Here is a 21350-nt window from a genome sequence, read left to right as displayed (position 1 = left end):
TTTAGAGTGAGTTACTTGGCATGTACTTGTTTTATAAAGCAGACAATGATTACGTAATTAGAAAGTTGACTTCCTGACTTCAAAAAGAGGAAAAAATGTGCTGGGAGTCATGAGAAACAAAGTAAAATATAACTAAACTATTAGAGTCCTCTGGTTACTTTTTATAACTACTGTAACTACCAAAACAGTAACAGCTATGGTGACTGAAATTGTCACTGCTGAGAAAAACGAATAAGCTTGTGACTGGTTAAGTGGTTGATGGAGGAGAGATTTGTCCTGTGACATTTAGATAGCAGGTCAGCATTTGACAGAAATAAAACAAAAAGACATGAAAGTACAGATCTGTCCTCCCCTATCAGCAGTTTGGTGGTAATGTATTGTAACTTTGTTTCTCTTAGTAGAAACACAGCATCGTTTAAATACCACAACCTGGGTATTGTTGCTGTCTCTACCTTTATGGCCCCATTGTACCCACCTGCTGATGGCTGCTTCCAGCAGGGTAATATGCCACTAAGCTCAAATCATCCCAAACTAGTACTCAAATGGTCTGCACAGTTATCAAGTCTCAGTCCAATAGAGAACCCTTTGGATGTGGTGGAGCAGGAGATTTACATCACAGATGTGCTGCTGACAAACCGTCGCAACTGTGAGACGCTGCCATGTCAATATGGACCTGACCACAAAGAATTCAAGCAGTTCTTAAAGTGAAAAAGGGTCCCACCCAGTACTATGAAGGTGGCCAGTGAGTATATCATTAGCATGCTCAAGAATTTCTAAAGGGATGTGCTCTGATAAGTTACCGTACCTTTGTCAACAGGCAGTGATGCCTAACGGTAATCTCCTCTTACTACTTTAAATTTACTTTAAAAATAAATGTAACCGACTGTTATGCATTTCCAAACATTTGAGTTAAACGTCATGGTAACAGGCTCACAACATCAACAGCAACATGCTGATATATAACACAGATAATGAACCGTACTCAACATTTTGCTTGGCAAGCTACCGCACAGCAGAGCAAAATGGTAATTGGTCGTTTTTATAAAGCAAATTAATTGTATTGAGTGATAACGGTGCAAGAGGAAATCATAAAGGAAACATTAACATCTGGTCCAAATTTCATGGCTTTAACTGTTTTCTAGACATTTTATTGAAAACTACAGTAAATCTCATGGTGGCACTAAAGTAAAAGTCAGAAGATTAACAGGTTAGGGTTAGTGTAAATAATAAAAAAATGTCTGCCAAAAAATATTCAGGACAATTAATGAGGGAATGTGTGTGTGTGTGTGTGTGTTAGTCCCCGTAGGGGGATTACTCCTCGGCATTTAACCCATTCACCCAGTGGGCAGCCACCACCAGTGCAGCACCCGGGGAGCAGTGTGTGAGGACGGTACCTTGCTGAGAGGTACTTCAGGGTAGCCATTCAATGGATTCAAACCCCCGACCTTCCGATCATGGGGCAACCACTTTACTCACTGAGTATCCCTGGAATACAGATAATGTGGGAAAACTTTGGGCTGCTGGTGAAGGGAAAGTCGGGGAGTATCACCAAAGTTATTTATTTTCTGGAAACGTGTATCTGTTCATTTCAGTGCGATCAGTTCAACACTTTTAGCTATAGTTCACCGTGTGGATTAAATCAATGTAAATTAAAGCTAAGTAAGTAATCACCCCTTTCCAGAACAGCCACATAATATGCTGCCCTTTAGTCTCAGTGATCCCTGCTGTGCCAGTGGCCTCTTCAATATGGGCCGAAAGGCTGTTGGTACAAAACTCACAGTACTTCTTCAGTCCTCTTCAGCCAGCACCCAATATTTACAAGCAAGCCCAGATCTGTGAGAGAATTCGATTGAACACAGATGGCAGGAAATTCCTTGGAAATGACAGTGGCCAAACTCAACCACACAACATGAGAGTATCTCCATGCAGCAGGGGCATCGAGGACCTTCTGACAGATAATATCTCTTCTTCTCGCCCGGCACCGCTCCGTGCCATTGGTTACAGTTTGACAAAAGAAAAGATTTATGTGACGTCTGTAAAACAAGTAATCAGTTTTCAGCAATTATTGTATACTTTTAATGGTTTCGAGCCAGCAGTGGGGGAGAAATAAATGAATAGTTAGGAAAAGGTTTGGAGGAAAACTCCCTTGATGGTCGGTGGTCCAACTGAGAGGTTGAATTTAAGTGTTGGTAATTAGATCACATTTGGATGGAGCAACATTTGAAAATGATTATTCTGTTACCTACACACAGTGCACATAACCTTCTGTTATTCTCAGAGGGGATGCTAGTTGTTTAAAACAAGGGCCAAACCAGATGTTTTGGGAAGCAAAAGAGGAATCCGATTTCACTTCCTACTTCTTTCTTACTTTTTGTTGTTGTAGCGCAGGAAGAATAATGGAATGTTGCTTTGTGAAAAGGATATGTTCAAAGCATGCATAGTAATTGCTTTGGCTTTTGAAGTCTTTGGTTAAAGCTGGGGTCACTGCTCCTCCACAGTGTCCAGAATGAATATTAGCTATAGTCAAGATGACTGGGCTTCAAGTCAGCCTGAAAATGCAGGAAAAGGAGCTTTTTTTAAAAGTGTGTAATTTGCTTTGACAGCAGAAACTAAGAGCCAGGGCTTTATTTGCGATTTGATTACTGTAGCAAGCTGATACGCTGACTAATAAAAAGATCATTTATGAGAGCACCCAGCTGTGGTTAATTAATGAATTAACTTTGGCTCAAAGTGTTTATTTTGCACACACAAATACAAAATCGCTAATAATCTGTAACACTAAGGAAATGTGCTATTGCACAGCAGTCTCCCACCAAAGGGCCATAATAATGACCATAACCTGGCCTGGGGACCTCCTCCTCGTAGACCCAGAGGGCACCACAGAACTGGGGTTTTCATAAATATACAGAATAAATAAGAGCGGGGCCCAGGTTCTCCACTGAGCAAACCTGTGTTGAATTTCAAACCACACATACCTAAGGAAGTCAGCAATACCGTTCTTTTATTGTGTGGGGAGTCCTCATTCACCAATGGCTTTGGCATTGAAGACCACCCCCCTCACACCACACACACACACACAGACTCGCAAAACAGAGAGCACACAGAGGCAGGAGCACGCTCTCTAAGTAACTTGAGATGGACAGTCTACCAGACATTATATATCACCGAAACATCAAACAAATTTCCACAATGCCGCTGTGAGGAGGATGAGGGGGCTGCAGTTCAATCAAGCCCTCATCTACAAACTCAGGAAGAGCCCACTGTTAGCCACCACATGAGAAGTGATGGCGTGACTCCTGAGCCCCCGCGGTTACAGGGACTAAGGCACAGTGGGGCCCGTTAAAGCCAAAAATGGCACCAAGTGACACCTATGGAAACACATTTAATCTTGTGCGGTGTGAGGTCAATACGCAGGTATTTACACAGACAGGAGCCCTGCGTATTGGAACAGACAGGGCCACCATCAAAGAGCTTTACGAGCAAATATATTCTCACTGCGTAAGCATTTTAGATGTCCAAGCATGAAGGCCTACAGTGTTTTTCCTTCTCTTGTTTAATGGCTGTAATAAGATTCCTTTTGTTATGATTACTGCTCTCGCTGCGTCCCTTCACCGTGTGAGTCAGACGACGGTTAGAAGCAAAGCGAGATGTGACTTTTGTGAAATTATTTGGGAGTTGCGACCGATAACTCCAACTGAATGTGGGTCAGTCCAAAAACGTCATAAATAACAATAAATAAATAAATCAGAACAATGCACTTTTTTATTCTCTAACTGAGATTATTCCCAACTATATGTTCTACATTCTGTTTTAAACAACTTTGTATTGATTTTATATATTAGCTTAGAGATGTGATTTTTCTATGTCATGTATTTCATAGTTTTCTTTTTCCAACTCTTTCACATCCCTTAAAACCATCAGAGACATTTGATCTGCCCCAGATTCATTCACAAGTACTGACCACAAGCATACAGTCAGGATCATGAAGAACTACATGTACTGTATCTGCACCGACAATAAGAACAACGAGTCCCGCAACAGATGGTATGAATCCCACAGAGCCCTGCTCTCAACATCATGAAGGCAGCCTGGAATTACACGAGGAGCCTGAACTGAGACGGCCTGAATCCAAAGAAAAACAACAGCTTGTAGAGGCTTAGAGAAACAAATACATCCAGATTTGAGATTTCGGATATCGTAGCGCAAACGTTTTCTTTTTGTTGTGGAAGAACAGCAAAGAAGAACAAGACAGCTTTTTTCCATCTTATCAGGTTGCGACTTTAAATTGATTCTGTTAAAAGCGCAGAGAAAGGAAACGTGGCTTATTTGGTCCTTTTAAATATAGTACGCAGGCTTATAGACGATGGGTTATTTTAAACACGATAAATACTGAATGAACAGCATGTCCATTCACAGAGTTTCACGAAATTATAAAATAAGGAAACGCTTCAGTACTCCAGAAATATTTCAAACACCAGCATAGTCTGGTACATATTACATTTATGCACTAAAGATCTGGATATATGTTTAAGGTTTGCTCTGAAGAATAACTGGGACGATACAGCTCCCTGACAGATAGAAATCTAAACTAAAATACCTAATAAAAATATTATGTACAAATATTTATGTATAGAGTCAGTGAACATATAAAAGAGAGTTAAACACTTGACACTATGACCCTAAATAACTTCTAAAAAGGCAGAAAATACCAAGCTGGCCCTGAATGTTGAGTTAATTGTAAATGAACTTGAAACAGATGAACTGAAAAGTAAAAAGTGAAGGATGTCGACTTCCTTGGTCTTTGGTGAGAAGGAGCTTAATTAGATGATAAAGAGCAGAAATAAAGAAATCATTCTTCATTTGGATCCTGGCTTATGCCGTGAGGTTTGTTTGGCCGGGCTTGGCCGAGAGTGTAAGCGTCTGAATAGAGAGGGACTCTCGAAGGACTCTGGCCCGTACCATGTGTCAAGCCTTTCACATAACCTGGCATTCATTGTGAAGCTCTTTTATGAACCATAAAAAATATTCATTTCGCCCCTGACCTGTTTTCCAATAGAGTCTCCAAACCCATAAAATGGTTTGCTTTTAATTTATTTTTATTTGAAGAACTTTGAAATGCAAATGTTTGTTTCCTTACACGTAAAAATTGAGAGAAGCCATCTTGAAACAGAAATTTGATGTGAAATATGAATTCTAGCCATTTTACATCATTCCTAACATAAACATGCAGGTTCTCAGCTCAAGTCTTTCGGTGCTGTTAAATGAGTGTACTTTGGCAGGCTGCAGTGTACATATGCCGATGCTTCGCCCGTCTCGCCGGGCTCCTTCAAGGCTCGGAGCTCTTGAGGGTTGCATGAGACTGGCATCTTTACAGTGGCCTAGATTGGCCGTATTTTTGTGTCAAATGACAAACTGGCCCTGTAAAAGTGGATGCTGCGGTAACCTATGCATTTACATTTACAGCCAAGGCTATCAAGGGTATGGCTAACAAGTACTGTTGACTTTAGTTAAAGTGCGGTTTGGTGGGCTATACGTTAAACATTTTTAATTGCAGCCCTTAAACTAAAGCACATCATTGCACAAGTTTCATTTACAATAAAATCATTCAGTTTATAGATAGTGTTAAAATTCCAACTATATCTATAAAAGTATCATTCATATGAACAATTGTAAAAGATTTATTATCCCCAGTGTGTCCTATCATTTTAAAAGTATAAAAATCAACAGACAAACACTGGCAACTTATGTTGGATGCAAGTTCTGCAGCACCGTCACACTGCATGGACATAGGAGTACCATGGCAATCAAAACAGCACAGATCAGGGGCAGAACCATGGGAGGGACAAAGGTTTGGCCAACCCACAACACCAGTAGGAATGGGTATCGTTTAGGTTTTATCTGATACCAGTACCACACCAGTACTTTTGAAACGGTGCCGGTGCTTAAACGGTGCTTAAACGGTGCTTAAAGAATGGAGAACAAACTTTGTCCAAAAACTTCTCATGTTCAGCTGTTTTTTGTAAAAAGATAACAATGTTAGCCTTTTCTGCAGCTATGGGGCATATATGGCATCACTCTTGGCTGGAAGCAGTGCTTAAACAATGGAAAAAAACACAAACTTTGTCCAAAAACCTCTCATGTTTAACTGTTTCCCTCTTTTTCTTTGGTCATTTTAGCCTTTTTGGCCAGGGTGCAGGGAGTATCTGCCATCAAACAAGAAGACAGCTGCATGTAGCTATGATGATGTTTGCTAGTTCACCTTACATGCATTAATGTAATAACGTGGTTAGCCTACTCAACGTAAATTACACAGAACAACATTAAGCTACTCACGCAGAGAAGAACGGCTGCTGCTGCATCATCATCCTCATCATTTCTGCTACACTGGCAGGGCTAGGGGCCAGGACTCTCCTCTTCGTGTTTTTGGGGGATGTTGCTAACTCCGGGTCTGATAACAGGCACCACACCCGCAGTAGATGCGCTCGGTGTGAGGTCTCGCAGCAAGCTATCAAATACGGTGCATTTCTCGGCTTTAAAAAAAAACGCTATGCGTCGCCAGGTGTTTCATCAGTTTCGAGGTGTTACCTCCTTTGACAGTATCACAGTATCAGCTTAAAGCACTTGTTGCTGCTGAGTTTGCATCTTTTGCTGTGAAGTACAGCCAGACTTTTGACCGCTTCGCCTTGGACATTTTTAATCTGTAGCTCTGCTCTAACAGAACGTACGTACCTGGACCCGCCTACTATCCTCGGAAACGTAAAATGATTGGCTGGAATCCAAAGTGTCTGACATCTCAGGGAAAAAAAGCACCAAAATAAAGCACTGAAATGTGCGCTGCTTTTCGGTCTGGTTACTACCGTTTATGTCAGAACCGGTGCCATTATACTGGTACCCATCCCTAAAAACCAGTGCTACTCAAATACTCACAGAACTATTTTTCTAGAAGAAGGTTGCTGATCGCACATGGCCACATTTTCAGTGCAACCACCTATTTAAACACAGCTTTATCAACAATACAAATGACTACAAAACTGTTCCACTTTTTTGCAGCCATGTCTGCAAATTTGACGATTTGGCTTACGGAAAAATCCCCACACAAAAAACTGAAAATAATTGATGAGACATCAGTTTTAGTGCCACCCCAATGTTAGCAATAGCCTCGGCCTGGCCACAGCTGCATAGAAATGAATGAGCAATAAACTTGAATCGTTTATCACATACAATTACTGAGAAAACCACACATATTTAGTTTCATTTCACAATACATTCTGTAACAATGTCGTTTTAAATACTCATAAAAACAGAGCAGTTTCTCAATGATGCCGAGTTATAGCACAAGTAGTTCTATTTATTTCAATGGGAAGTGCGCTTGGCAGGAAAACTAAGACTTTCTTAGAAACTTGGGAAGTGTGAGGGGTTGGGGAGTTGTTGGTGGTTACTACAATGAAATCTGATTCTCGACAAAAGGCCATGATTTATGATTATCACTTCTACCTGTATCATCTGATAAAAATGCTCTTTTTCTTTCATCTACTGGCAGGAAACACTGATGACGCAACCGCCAACGACCTTAATCACAATTCAAGCCAAACAGTTAAAATCTTGGCTGTTCCGTTTATGGTTGTCAGTGTAAATTGTTAGTTAGCGATTTTTCAAGTCCTGTATCATTTTACGTACAAATCCTGAAAAGCCTGTTGCACAGTAGGTCTCTGTGTTCCTCTGCAGAACAGCAAACACACTGTCAAACTCCATGGAGCCGAGCGGAGCGCACCGGGCTGTGTAATGCCATGGAACAAGCAGCAGGTATTTGTTAGTTAATCAGTGTTTGAATTAAGCTAGAGGCCGAGGTTGTGCTCGGGAGCAGCGGGGATGTTTTGACTAAGCCATCTCTGCGAGGGCCCGGTCATGGAGACTCGGAGCATTTGTAAAAGATTAGCGGCCCAGTCCTGATGTACTGAGCTCAGGTCATGCAAAGTGCAGGGCTCGGACGTGAGGCGAGCTCCAACCTATCTCTCACATCTGCCGCCCTCACAGAGCATATCTGCTAGTCGTGGTACATGAAACACTGAATAATGTGATTAAAGGTTTTGCAGTGAGGTTTGGAGCTCACTGAGGGGAGATCAGAAGAAGTTATTCCTTGGGAAAGATTTCCCAGGTTTATAGACACTCGGGACATACAGTATATGCAACAGTTGCCCAATCTGTGTACATTCTACCTTCTATGTGTCATGAAAGTGTGCTATCAGACGTGCACGCTTCCAGTCAGAGTATCCATGTTGAAGAAAAGTTGAGGGAAAGGAACAACAATGGTGCACATGCTCTCAGCCGATCATTAGCCAAAAGACTAAATGAAAACCAACTGTGTAGGAACAATAAAATAATTTGTCAAGGGAGAAGGGTGCAGATAAATTCTGCAAAGCATTTTCCAATTGGCTCAGGCTGCAGGACACTGGGCCAAGTGCTCAGCACCTGGCTGTCATGGCTCTGACGCTGCCTAATTCATTTCAACTCTCAAACACAAGCCTATTAGATGAAGAGCCGATACGAGCTGAAAGTGCCTGATTAGGCTTTTTATTGGTATTAGCCAACATGTGCTGTGAGCTGACTTTTTAAGGGCAAAAGTTAGATAAACAGAAAGAAGAGACTGGAAAAATCTTGCTCTTCTCTCCTTTCTTCACTCACTCTATCAGTTCAGTAAATCTCTGACTCGCTTTGGTGAGGACATTCTGGGGAAAAAGCCAGCTACTCATCCTAAATATTCTTGCCTAAAATCCCGGGTGATATATAAGAAACATTTCCTGCAATGGGTAGCTTTTTTTGGTTACTGTAGCCATGGGAATTTCCAAGTGTCTTGTCTATGTAGATCCAAGCATCTCAGTGTATTGATTTCAAGGTGAATGAAGCTCTTCTTGATGGGCTTTGGCTTTGTCGTAAAGGTTTAAAGCTAAACACCAGGAGAAAAGACACACATGTCAAGCCAGTTGGATGGTTAGGAGCTGGTTCCTATTAACCTTCCTTTTCAAAACAGCTGGCCACCAGCACATCATTATTATCTATTATGCTTTTCGTTTATATAGCTTGTTGCAGACAGTAGACAACTATACCTGTAAATCACGCAAAGTTACTCAAAAATAAAAATACAAGGATGTAATTTAGCATAATAGGTCTCTTTAAATGCATCAACATGTGGATTTCTAAAGGAAAGTTTATAATCACATCCAGTCTTTGGAAATGCACAAAACCATCCCCTGTCCTAAAGTATTACATGATCATAACATCTTTTTGGTGATTGATACACTTGCTGAAAAATTAGCACTGGCTCAGCATTTATTTTGCCAAGTATTAACATTTCTTATTTTTAAAAACTAAGTTGTGTGTCCTGTTTGGGAAACATTCAACATGACCAGTGTTGCAACAGACTTCATCCTCAAGCCAAACAAAAAGAACACATTTTGGACCACAGTGTACTAACCTCTTGACTAGAGTTTTCAAATGGATCTCTGCTCCAGTTAGCTGGCAAAAAGTGCATATTTTATTAACTTTTCAAGTTCAACTTTCATGTTCAGAGTTCAACTTGTCCATCGTGTAGCTTCGCTTGGACTCCGGCATTAACACACTTACAAACACACACTTACAAACGCACAAATCAGCTCGCTCCTGAAACGGCCAACAACGAGCCCCATAAGAGATCATAAGTGTACGACATGATGTTTGTGTTAAGCAGTGTATTATAGGAGCTGACTTCTGGGTCTTGGGGGGAATGTTAAGCATGTTAATGAAGAGTGCATACTGAAGGTATTACTCAGTGCAATGTGGACCCATTTAACACACTTTCTACAAACGGAGAAAAGGAGCCCTACTCTTAATCTTGGCAGCAATAAATCAAAAGGTAGAACTCGATGTCTTCGACGATGCTTGCGGAAAGCTGTTTTTCCTATTCAGAATTTCATCAAATAATATTAAAAAACAGAAAGAAAATTGCTCATATTCCTTAAAATGGAATTTAAAACTAACAACCTAAAAGACACAGAAGCCAGAAGATAGCAGATGTCTCTACTGTTTCCAGTGGAAACTTGTGGACAGAGCAGCCAGCACATCTGTGAGATGTGGTTTTTGTGTCTAGAGGGTAAAATCAGGCTGAGATGCCTAGAAGACAATGACATCAGTACATCAGTACAGCAGCTATAAGTCAGAGTAGCTTTAAATGTCTTCAACTCCTGGCTTGGCAACTAGTCAGGCAAACATAGACCTTGACGTGACAGGTAAAAAGAGGAGAGCAAATAAGCAACGCTTGGTTATGCTAAACAAAAAAAAGGGGAAAAACCACGAGGAATATAAATCAGCTGTGCTCACTCTTCCAAAGAGATGCACTGATCTGATAAGTGGATCAGACATCGGTCCAATTATGACTCAGAAAGTCAGATCGGGAATTGGTAACAAAAGGCTGATCTAGTGTACGGAGCCAATCTATTAAACTCAAGCTAACAGAACAAATATCAGACGATTGGATGGTATTTTTATTCAGCAGTGAAGAACAGCAGAATAGCTACGCTGTTCGGCCTCTTTGTTCAAGCTGTCATATATCTGTGAAGCGCTCCGTCCTCCCCATGTCATCGTGTAAATAAAGAAGACTTAAACTTGAAAACTTCATCTACCCAGATTTATTTTTCACTTGCAACGACTTTTTCTTTACTTGTTTGCAGCTAAATGTGAGTTCACAAAAAACCATGAAAACCTCCACAGACAGACTTGTCTGCTTATGTTGGGGAGCTTTTAGTGCAGTTACGGTAATATAATCCATAACACACTGAACATTATCTTCACTCTCACCTGTGTCTTATCTGCTGTGTGTGAGGAGGTGCACCGAAGGTGAAAGTGAGAGCAGAGACAGCAGTAAACATACAGTAAACACTCAAACGCACTAATGTAAATACTTTTTACTGTTTTTCACTTGTAATATTACTTATTAACACTAATCCACTGTTTCTATATATCTATTCATTGATTTGCTACCTTTTCTTATAAAAAGTAACAAAACAGTGTTTAAAATGAGGTTTCCTTGCACATAAAATCTGATTATGAATGAGAATTTCTACACTGGTGTCAGATCAATAAAAAGCCAAGGCATCTGCACTGGTATCCGAAATGTTGGATCTGTATCCCCGTTCTTCCCCACAAAATGCCGGAGCCTTGTTGTACTTTGATAACTTTTAGGGTGAGAAGCTAAGTGGAGAAATGCATGAACAGTTAGAGTTAAATGTTTGCTTTTAACAAACCACTATTAAAATATTACAAGCAAAAAGTGTAATATAGTGTTTTCAGTACTGCAGGGGAAGTTCTCATGCAAAAGATATTCCCACGCATAAAAAAAAGCCCTCTGCAGCACCACATCATGGGAAATTGCATCTTCTTATCACACACATTATCTCCTTGCACTGATATTAGCCCACTGAAAAACAGCCTTCTCTTTCAAATATAATTGTCTGTAAAAAAGTCTGTAAAAATAACCCTAAGCGTTGCAGATCACAGTGCTGGCATGGAGCCGCTAAACTTTATTAACATCCAGAGTCGGTCTGGCGAGTCTCCCAGTTCCCTGCAACTTGGACTTAAAAGCCTTAACCTGAACAAGACAGCAGCATCGCTTTCCCAAAATCCTCCTCTTCCTCCCAGCATGCACAACCGTGCCTGTCCAGACTCACCAATAACAAAGAAGCACCAGTCTATCTGCGCCACCCTGCTGACACTAATCATCAGTTGTTGCGCGTTTAAGAGATACGTATGCCATCATAAATTTCTATCCAAAGATTTGTGTTTCAAAATAGATTTTATACAAAAATAAATAAATAAATGAAAATCAGTAGATCCCGACCACAAGGCAAGTTGACTGTCTGTAAAGGACGATTCGTAAACTAAAAATCTGCCAAGACGTAACGCACACGTTAATATCTGAGTCCAACAACGTCAAGTCGTCACGCTCAGTGTTTATGATTGATGTCAACCCACATCACTTTAAGACAAGACACAGTGCACGAGTTTTCCTCTAAGCAGCCTTCGTTCCATCGTTCTTTTGTGCACTTAATAATCTTGGTAAGCTAATACAGTGCTCAGGCTGGATCGCTTTGCACATGACTAGAGAATAACTAATTCTTCCAGAATGCTAGGCTTCGATTAACGAGCACTAATAAAATATATAAACTGCACTATTAGACTTTATAATGTCTCTGATAGTCCACTGGGGCAGCGCCAGCCAATGGTGCAGTGAGCTGACTGGGCACTGCCCCGTGGCAGCTTCCTGGCAGAGACGGAGAGAGAGGATAAAACTCGAGCCTTTTGGCTGCCTTCTCCTCCACTCTAATGAAGGCATTAAAACATCATGTTTGCCCATTTGTTTTTGACCACTCGGTTGAAGCCAGTGTTTGATTGGCTAGCTGATTAACGTCCAACATGCCCAGCCTCATAAAAAAGGGACATTTCAGACACCGTTTAGAGAAGTTGAGGCTGACTCGCATTTAAATCTGTCGCTTGCTGCAGGTTTAAATGGTGATCTGTTTACCGAGCTGTGATGCAGACTTTGTAAGCTTTTATGTAGCATAAATAAACTGCTGACATACTCTCTGGCAGAAAAAGATGAAATAGGAGCCTCTCTTAAAACTCGGATGCAAACAGTGCCTTTTCATACTCATACAATTTGGGTCTTGAGCACTTGTTAAGGGAGCTCAGTGAGTCCTTACGTCCTCTTCGTTCCCCCGTCATGTCTTGCTCTCTTCCTGTCTCTCTCTCTCTAGCTGACAGCTGCGAGTGCCCCCTAAGCTTCCAGGCGCACTCTAGCCGAGGCAGCACGGCGGCGGACGGTCGTCTTTACTGCCACAGTCAAGAGTGGAGCGGATTTTTCTTTGATGAAACACAGCAGCGTTGAGCCAAGAACAGCAAGTGGCACAGCCGGGATGTAAATCAAAAACCCACCCATGTGCTAAGTCATACACGGAGAGCTCTGCGAGAGGAGTCGCTGCTGTCTGAAAATGCATGAGTAATGCAGACTGTATAGACGTGTGGTCAGCTGCGGCATGCTTGTCCAGGCAAACAGAGAAAAGTCTTTTTTTTATCTTTTCTATGCTGAGCTCCAAAACAAAGACACCTGGCAGCTTATTCCTCTCACCGCCAAGAGCGCATAAAAGTTTTGGGCAAGGTTTGTGCTAAAAATACACTTTTACGATGACATATCTGAGCCAACGTTGCAGCTTTTTCTTGATTAAGCTGAGGCCCCGGGCAAATTTCTTCTGGTATTCCAGAGATATTTCGACACTTACTCAAACCAGATCATATTTTTGCTGTGTGACTGTTTGGATTCCTTGGCAGAATGCAAGTCAGAATGCTTTTGGTTAGAGTGAGATGCCATAGTCATACCACAATGGTCACATAAGAATGAGAACATCTGACCTTACAACAGAAAAGGAAAAGCACAGCAAACATCACATTTTAGCTTTTTTGAAGCTCATTTAGCAAATCTAATCAGAATCCGACCACAGCTGATGCAACTCTCGTCTCTTCCTTTTGCCGTACCTCCTGATTCCATACACACCACGTGGATCTCAGGCCGAGTTGGGCTGAGGTGATTCAGCCCAGCACATGCCACACAAGGGGTGTTCTCTCGTTCTCCCTCTCTAGTGGCTGTGACTCAGGAAGTGCTTTTATTCCATTACCCAGCATCCAGCGTCTCAGGCAGAGGTTTACGGGAATACCGTTGCAGAATCATCACCGGGCCTTCGCTTTATGAATCAATGGAACATGCTGCAAATATTACACCCTGCAACACCCTTCCCAGGCAGCACCCTCACATTTGCCCATAACTCACTGCTGAGCTCATGCAATATGCAAAGACGTGGGCTGAGGCTCTTTAGCTCATGGGAATGCACCGAGCGGTGAGAAAACCCAGGAAAAGAATGTTACTATCACTGTGCTACTTTTTATATATAAACAGGTCCGTGTGTATTTTTTCCAAGGAGAACAACCGGACAAAGAGAAGACCGTTCACGATGACGCATTCCACATAAAGTACAGCTGGCTGAAAAAAAAGCATAACCAAAAAATGTGCTGTGTAGTTTTTCACTATCTGGTTAGCCTCAGCAGAGAAATTAAGCGAAGAAGACGTTCAATAAAAGGTCAAATGTCACAGAGCAGCGGTAGCAGCAAAACGTTTCTGAGGGTTGATCGGTCTTTCAAAATATCTTCGAGAAAAAGCGCCTATAAGCTTTTCATCACTGCCACTACTTTTTGGCAAAAGGAGTTACAGCGATACTGAGACCCACAGCCTTCTTTCAAACTTCAGCCGCACTGAATAAACTGATATTTCAGTGCTCGTGTCAGCTTTTTCTCCTTTCAACAGAAAAGTGATCGGCAGAGGAACTTTTTTCTTTTCCTTTCTTTTCTTAAAAAAATTATATTTTTAAGAAAAAAAAGATGAAAATGATTCACTATTTAAAAAGTAAAATGTGGTTTTGGCAAAAAGTTTAAAAAGCAAGCAACAAAAAATGACTCTGTAAAGTAAATGATACAAAACACTGCAACACCTGAATATTAACCCAGATGAGGATTTGTATTCTTTAACTATTGCTTTGATTTTTTTGTGACCCGATTAGGGTAAAACCAAATTTTCCTAGCTTGCTTAACAGCCTCTAAAATATAAAAATACATGAACTTTCATTAAATTCTAGACTTTTAGTCTAGACTAGATTTAATTAATTACCTTACCAACTATGACATTATGACACTTTTTCATTCCTGAAGCTTTGTGTTAGAATACTGGGGAGAAAAAAATGAACGACTTCACTAAACTATATGAACTCCATCGACTGCTTTTGGTAACAAGTTAACAAACCACGATGTGAAGTCACTGATTTGTGTCGATTTTCTTAACCTTTCAGCATTAAACCAAAACAGTTCAGCAATAACACAACTGAACTCTCCCCCCAGAAACAGTGAAATCCAAGCAAAATAAATCATATTGTCTGGGCATACATCAAATACGCTTAAAGGCATTTTAAGCCTCAAGTCACAGGTAGTTTAAGAAATTTAAAACCCCTTGAAACAGCTGAAACAAATATTCTCCCAGAATTATAGATATATAAACATTTTGATGTGACACAAATCTAATGATTTAGATGAAAGCCTATACTCAGAATCTAGCCAACAGAAAGTATTGGAATACTGATATTTTTATGTAATCACCAGTTTCCTCTTAGGCTTGGCTGAACACTGGGTTTTGATGAATGAGAAGGATATTTTGGGACATTTAATTACTCTGATTTGTCTGACTTTTTAAGAAAAGGCGACTCTGACAAGCTTTTCTTCTGTTTTTCAGATACATTTGACACCACACGGGTAACAATTCACACAGTTTGCTTGGAACCGCTGCTTTTCTCACAATAAAGACTTTGCACTTACAACTGAAATTATTCACGGGCTACTGGGAAGCTGTCATTAAGTGTATTACACTTCAGAGGCTGAAAGCAGCACTGTAATGGTTGGTTGTTTCTCATAACAGTCAGATTATCGCCCCACAGTCTGACGTCTGGGGGAAAACACAGGAAACCAAGTCAGTCTGAGGGAATTTCACATTGATACCAAAGCCACTTCCCCATAAAAATAGTGTCTGAGGATATCAGCGGATGTGTGCACGCAGTGTAGGCTCACACAGTGTCTGTTTACAATATATAAGATCGATGCCATGGAGGTTGGTGAGTTTATGTGCTTACACTGGTACACCGGTGCTATTCACATGATAATGTGGCACAAAAACATACAAGCTCAAATGTTGATTACTCATCTCTTTAGAGACATCCTGTGCATTATCTGAGAGCAGCAGTGTGGGACACCAGCACACTCTTCAGACTCAAACATTTCCTTAAATAAGCTCAGACTCAGCAGCATCGTTCTGGCCAGGAGAAACTTCAGTAAGATATCAAATGATGCTAGAGTAGACAATTCATTCAAGCTGATATTCAGCTGGTTTCCTTGCAGGCTTAATATTTTCTTTGCTGGTGGGCGCTAATATTTATAGCACAGTTGACCTGCAGTGTTAGAGTGATTAGCCACCGTTAAACTAACAAAGAGGACGGAAAAAATAAGCACACTGTCTGAAGTCATGCACAGATTTAAGTGTTATTTGACTTGGTGCGAAGAAAAATAGAGAAAATGGTGCTTTTCTATAGTTTCTATAAATATACATATATATATCTATATATATATAGATATATAGATATATATATGTATTGTCGAATGCTCTCTCATTCACCGACTCTCATTCAAGTCAGTGGTTTTACACTTGTAAACACTTATGCAAACAATCGAACACAATGAAGAAAAACTGGCAGAGAGCATGGTTTTTGTAGTTTGGGAGCAATTAGAAAACCAGCAAAGCAGTTCCAAATGCAAACATCTTGTGGTGCGTGACAGCTTTCCTCCAAGGATTAGATGAAACACCACCACCTACATTTGAATCGCTGTTATCACTGAGTAATACCTCACTTTTTGCAATTACAGGGTTCACGGAAAAGGTCGGGAATCTCCTATCTGAGTTAAGTCTTCCTCCGCTGTCTCACTTCCATTAGGAGAAATATTACAGGCACTGTTTGTTCTGAGATCCCTTTCAGAATAAATCTAAAGTAATGGTTGAGAATGCAGCCTTAATTCCAGCTCTGTCCCCAAATGGGAGTATGTAATATGACCGGGCTGAAATGAGGCATTATACAAAAGACTGATGAGTACTGAGATCATTTTCATACTCCATGCTCACCAAGACTGACTATAAAACACTGTAAAAATGCCTGTAATGCAGCACATATTTGTGCAGGCTAGAAACATTAGAGTTCACATTAAACGTAATTAAACTTTGTATTCCTGAATGCTACAATAAAATATAATGTCGCTGAATCAGTGCGTGCTTAAGGAAACTCTTGCTGGATGAAGTTTTGCTTGCCATAAAAATGATGACCTTATTAAAATTTCACTCAATTGTTTTATACATTCAGGCCAAAAAAAAAAAAAGAATGCGTCTGCCTCAGTGTTAATCTGCATAACGTGAACTACAAACACATAACACATCTTGCATTCCCACAATTTACGGGAAGCGAGTTCAAAAGCGCTGAAAAGACAATGAGACAATTCATTCTGGTTCGGGATGCTGGGGATGGAGGGCTGAGGGCACAACTGTGCTCTGAGAGAACTCATAAATGCCGAGAGACATTCAGCAGACATATGGTTTGTGTTTAGGACCAAGAAACAATAATCAAATCCGTTGATCCTCTTCTTGCTGCAAGGGTGATTGCTAATATAAAAGTCTGTTCAGTCTAATCAGAATTTAGGACGGGGCTGTAATTACCTCCACCCACTCACAACAACACTGTCTAAACAGGATAGCACAGACTAAAAACACAGTTTCCACTCTGTATACTATTTATATTCCACTTTCATCTATGGAATTTTTGCTTTAAAGATTTTCCCTTCACCGATAAACTCGCAGCCCTGCTTCTTGATTTTTTTTAACCAACAGGCACCAAAGGACTCATATAAGAATATTTTAGCAATTTAAGCATGTCTACTTAGTTAACTAAAAGCCCTAATATTTTTCTCAAATTGAGACAAAATAGACAGTTGCAGCTGTCCAAGAAAGAGTTTTCCTATTGTTAGATAAGCCAATGTGACACTGAACTCAACTATTCCTTGTTAACACACATAGGAAGTGCACATTTGCTTGGCAGCTTTCTATATCCCTTCACAGAAGTCTTTGATAGACTGTTTATGAATTGGCCAGCACCCAAAGGAGGTCTGAGTTTAATTAAAAGGCCTAACGCACAACTGCAAACAATGCTCTTTACACCAAAGTGCAGCTATATCAAAGGACGCTCTTTAGAAGCCATGTGGAAGCAATATTCATTCAGATGATGGCTTTTTAAATCACTCTCAAATAACCAGAACTGCTAACTGGTCAAACTGTCTGGCTGAATGTGCCATAACGTTTGTTTTAAATAAAGAGATGAAAAACATTTCAATTTCCTTCAACTGGCGAATCCACTCAGTTAAAGGACTTTGCAACATCCTCCATGCTCAGCAGCAGGAGTGCCGACAGAGCCTACCTTGCACCGGTGGGAGAGAGAAGCACAAGCGCGCAGTTTTGCCTGACAGATGCGCTTTTTCCTCGGACGCGGAGAGTCGCTTCGGGCTGGCGCAGTTCATGTGAGTCGGGGTGTCATGAGGGCTCCGGCAAATCTGCGATCCAAAGCCGTTCCCTGCTCGTCGCGCACAGATGTCTCCCTTGCTGCCGTACACGGAGAGCGTCAAGCCAGTGAAGTCGGTGAAAGCAGGGGTCTGGCAGTGGCTCACCATCCCGAACAGCGCTGAGGAGTTTTGCATTAATGACCCAGTGCGGTCCCCGCTCACATTACCTGTGCGCGTGAAAAGAAAAAGGTCAACAAATCGCCGCAGTCTATATGAACCAGGGGGAAATCGTCACATTGGGAAACTTCAGGGATTTGGCAACACCTACCTTGTCCAATTTGTTTACGAGGAGCAGAAAGAGTCTAAACGCGTACACGACCATGCTTATCAAAGCGGAGAAGGAAGCATTTGCACGCCTGATCGATAGCATCCTCTCAGTGGCGACCAGACATCACAGCATCCCGTGCACACACCTCTCTCTCTCTCTCTCTCTCTCTTCCCCCCTCTTTTTGCGTGAGATTGACACCCAATAGCTGCACCGGTATGCAGGAGCGCCAATAAGGACGGTGTCCGTGTTTCCGTGGGGGGATAAGATCTGGATCGGGACGATGTAGCAGTTCTGAGTAACGCACGAATCAAGATTCGAATAAACTCCCATAAAGTTGTGTGCAATATCCTGCATCATCATGCGTGTTTATGATGCGCCCGGTATCATTCAAAGCTCGCTGTTACTAATCATGATGTGATCGACACTATGTCACAACACTGAATTTCAGCGTTTAATGACCCACAGCTCCTGAGGGAAATGTAAGCATTTACGAGAACAAGCATAGTTTCATATGCACAAGGCTATTCCGAGGCTTTTATTGAGCAGATCGGATCAGGACTCTCCATCTCAGTAGTTCGTTTGGTTATGGATTTGTGTCTGTGGTTTCCATGCTGCTTTTCCACAGAGGCTTGGCTTAATTTAAAGAAAAATAAAAACGTGAGGGGAACTGTTTATACCAATAAATCCCTTTGAATTCAATTAAATTGGTCAGTTTGCTTGAGCCGCCAAAATGATTTCAGTTACTTTAATTGTTCATGAAAATCACGAGTTCTTACGTTTAAAAAAAAGTTTTCAATAACTAGTAATATTAATGGGATTTAATCTCTATTGTTGCGCTTAAATTGGAAACATTTCTCAAAAATAATGTAAACAGCACAAATTATTCTAAAGCTTTCCTGTTATTTATGGCAGTCATTTGAGAGGCAAGCGCCACCACTCTGTGGCCAAACTTAATAATTATCTAAACAAGTTTAATATCAGCGGTAACACAAAACCTTCATATAGAAAACCACCAATCAAAACCACCACTGTTGCCTAATTAACCCACAGATTTAATTTCAGTGCTTATGATCAAACGGTTCTTTCCTGCGACGCTGACCGGGCGCCTCACCCTGTAAGTGGCTGGGTTTTCTCTCTCTCTCTTAACAAGAAAATTGCAATTCTGCAGCGCCATCTTGCGGTGTTTACATGGAAGCGAAGATGCTCAGTAAAGACAAATCTAAACAGTACGCAACTGTTTAGATTTGTCACGGAGGTGAAGGAAAGTTTATAAATGCCTTAGGAGATAAACGGCGGGAGTAAGCGCTCACTTTGCTGCTGTAAAGTGTGAGGAAAATATCGGCTGTAAAAATGCGCGACTTGTGCTGCCTTTGTTTCTTCATCCGGTTATTCCAATTTACTAAACTAAACTAAAGGTTTGAGTTTGTTTTGAATTTCCTGTGTGCTACTTAAAACGACAGTTTTCGTTTCCTCTGTTTCCTCTTATCTATTTGGCTAAACGGCAGAAAATGAATTGGAGGATGTAACACGGCCAGACTTCAGGGCCTGGCACTTATCTCTAAGACTTATCTCTAAGAGAGTTTGAGGGGACAGTTTGAAGATGCTACGTTTAAAAAAAAATCATTTAAAAAGATTTTTTTCACCCATTTTATAGACCAAGGATTCATTGAACGGCACATGTATGTGGCATACTAATCTGTAATTTTAATTATTAACTGCATGCTTAAATCATACTCAGCTTACAATAACCATTTTATTACAGATCAACATCACACAGCATAACTATTGTTTCAAAAAGTAAAGTGGAGATGCTGTCTGCTTCTTTAGACCTTTGTGCAGCAACATAGCAGAGGGCACTAAGCCTGTACTTGTTGACCATATAGCCTATAAGATTAGGCTAAGATAAGTAAGCCTTCTTAATGGGTTGAAGTATTTTTTTTATACTTTTTACTTTCTCCCAAGACGATTTGGTCTTTCCAGGGCTGCAGGTAAAAGAAAACATCTAAAGATTTTCTAACATGAATGAATCACCTCACGGGTTCAGCAATAGTTTTAGAAACTGCTGTTTCTCAACACAGTTCACTAACAAATTTTGTTATCAAGACTCAGGTCAAAAGCCTACATCTCTCGTGGTATGAGGGTGCATTAGTGCCTATGGAGCTAGTAGCTTGCACATGTGGAAATGCACCATCAATGCTAAAAGCTACATAGGCTTTAGAGCAAAATATGCTCCCATCCAGATGGCTTCTTTTTTAAGAAAGACCATGCATATTTCAGTTACACAATACACAGTCATAAAAACAACTCTTTTTTGAGACCATTTTTATTTTTTCAAATTCAAAACTACCTCCCTTACTTTTCCTTAAAATGTTACATTTCCTCAGTTTTCTGTGTATTGTGAATAGAATATGGAAACAGTTGCATTCTGTTTTAATCAACATTTTACACAGCATCCCAGCTTTTTTGTTTGCAAATGTAGAAGTTTTAACACTGGAAGGAAGCCTTCATATTTTACCCAAAAACTTTACATTACGGGGTTCTCATTGACCTGTGTAAAAAAAAAACAGTGTAAAAACTATTTACCAATGTGCCCAACTTCTACTGGTCAACAGTAGAGAGTATTCTGACCTACTGCTCACCAGCTGCACAGAAGAAACAAAAAAAGATCAGATACGGGTGGTGAAGGCAGCCAAGTGTGTCACTGGTGCATTAGCCCACTTACAATTTTCATTGTAGGTGGGCTAAAGCAGTTAATTAAAAGTAGTCTAACATACATGTAAATGCTGTAATTGGATTATTTTAATAAACA

The 21350-nt window shown here is 40.7% G+C and overlaps 1 protein-coding gene across 1 annotated transcript in view; it reads right to left on the bottom strand.

Moving 5' to 3' along the window:
- Positions 1-18639, bottom strand: part of glis1b (GLIS family zinc finger 1b) — a 79815-nt gene extending 61176 nt beyond the window's left edge. Inside the window, exons 1-2 of the mRNA XM_080877293.1 lie at positions 18542-18639; positions 18132-18440 (exon numbers count right to left, since the gene is read on the bottom strand). Of these exons, the coding sequence (XP_080733419.1) occupies positions 18132-18408 (277 nt within the window). The 5' untranslated portion in view covers positions 18409-18440; positions 18542-18639. The remainder of the gene's footprint in view (positions 1-18131; positions 18441-18541) is intronic.
- Between the last annotated feature and the right edge of the window lie 2711 nt (positions 18640-21350).

The sequence above is a fragment of the Rhamphochromis sp. 'chilingali' genome, assembly GCF_963969265.1.
Source record: "Rhamphochromis sp. 'chilingali' genome assembly, chromosome: 3".
Classification (NCBI taxonomy): domain Eukaryota; kingdom Metazoa; phylum Chordata; class Actinopteri; order Cichliformes; family Cichlidae; genus Rhamphochromis; species Rhamphochromis sp. 'chilingali'.
The sequence above is the reverse complement of the archived record's forward strand: the minus strand, read 5'-3'. Positions and strand labels throughout refer to the sequence as shown.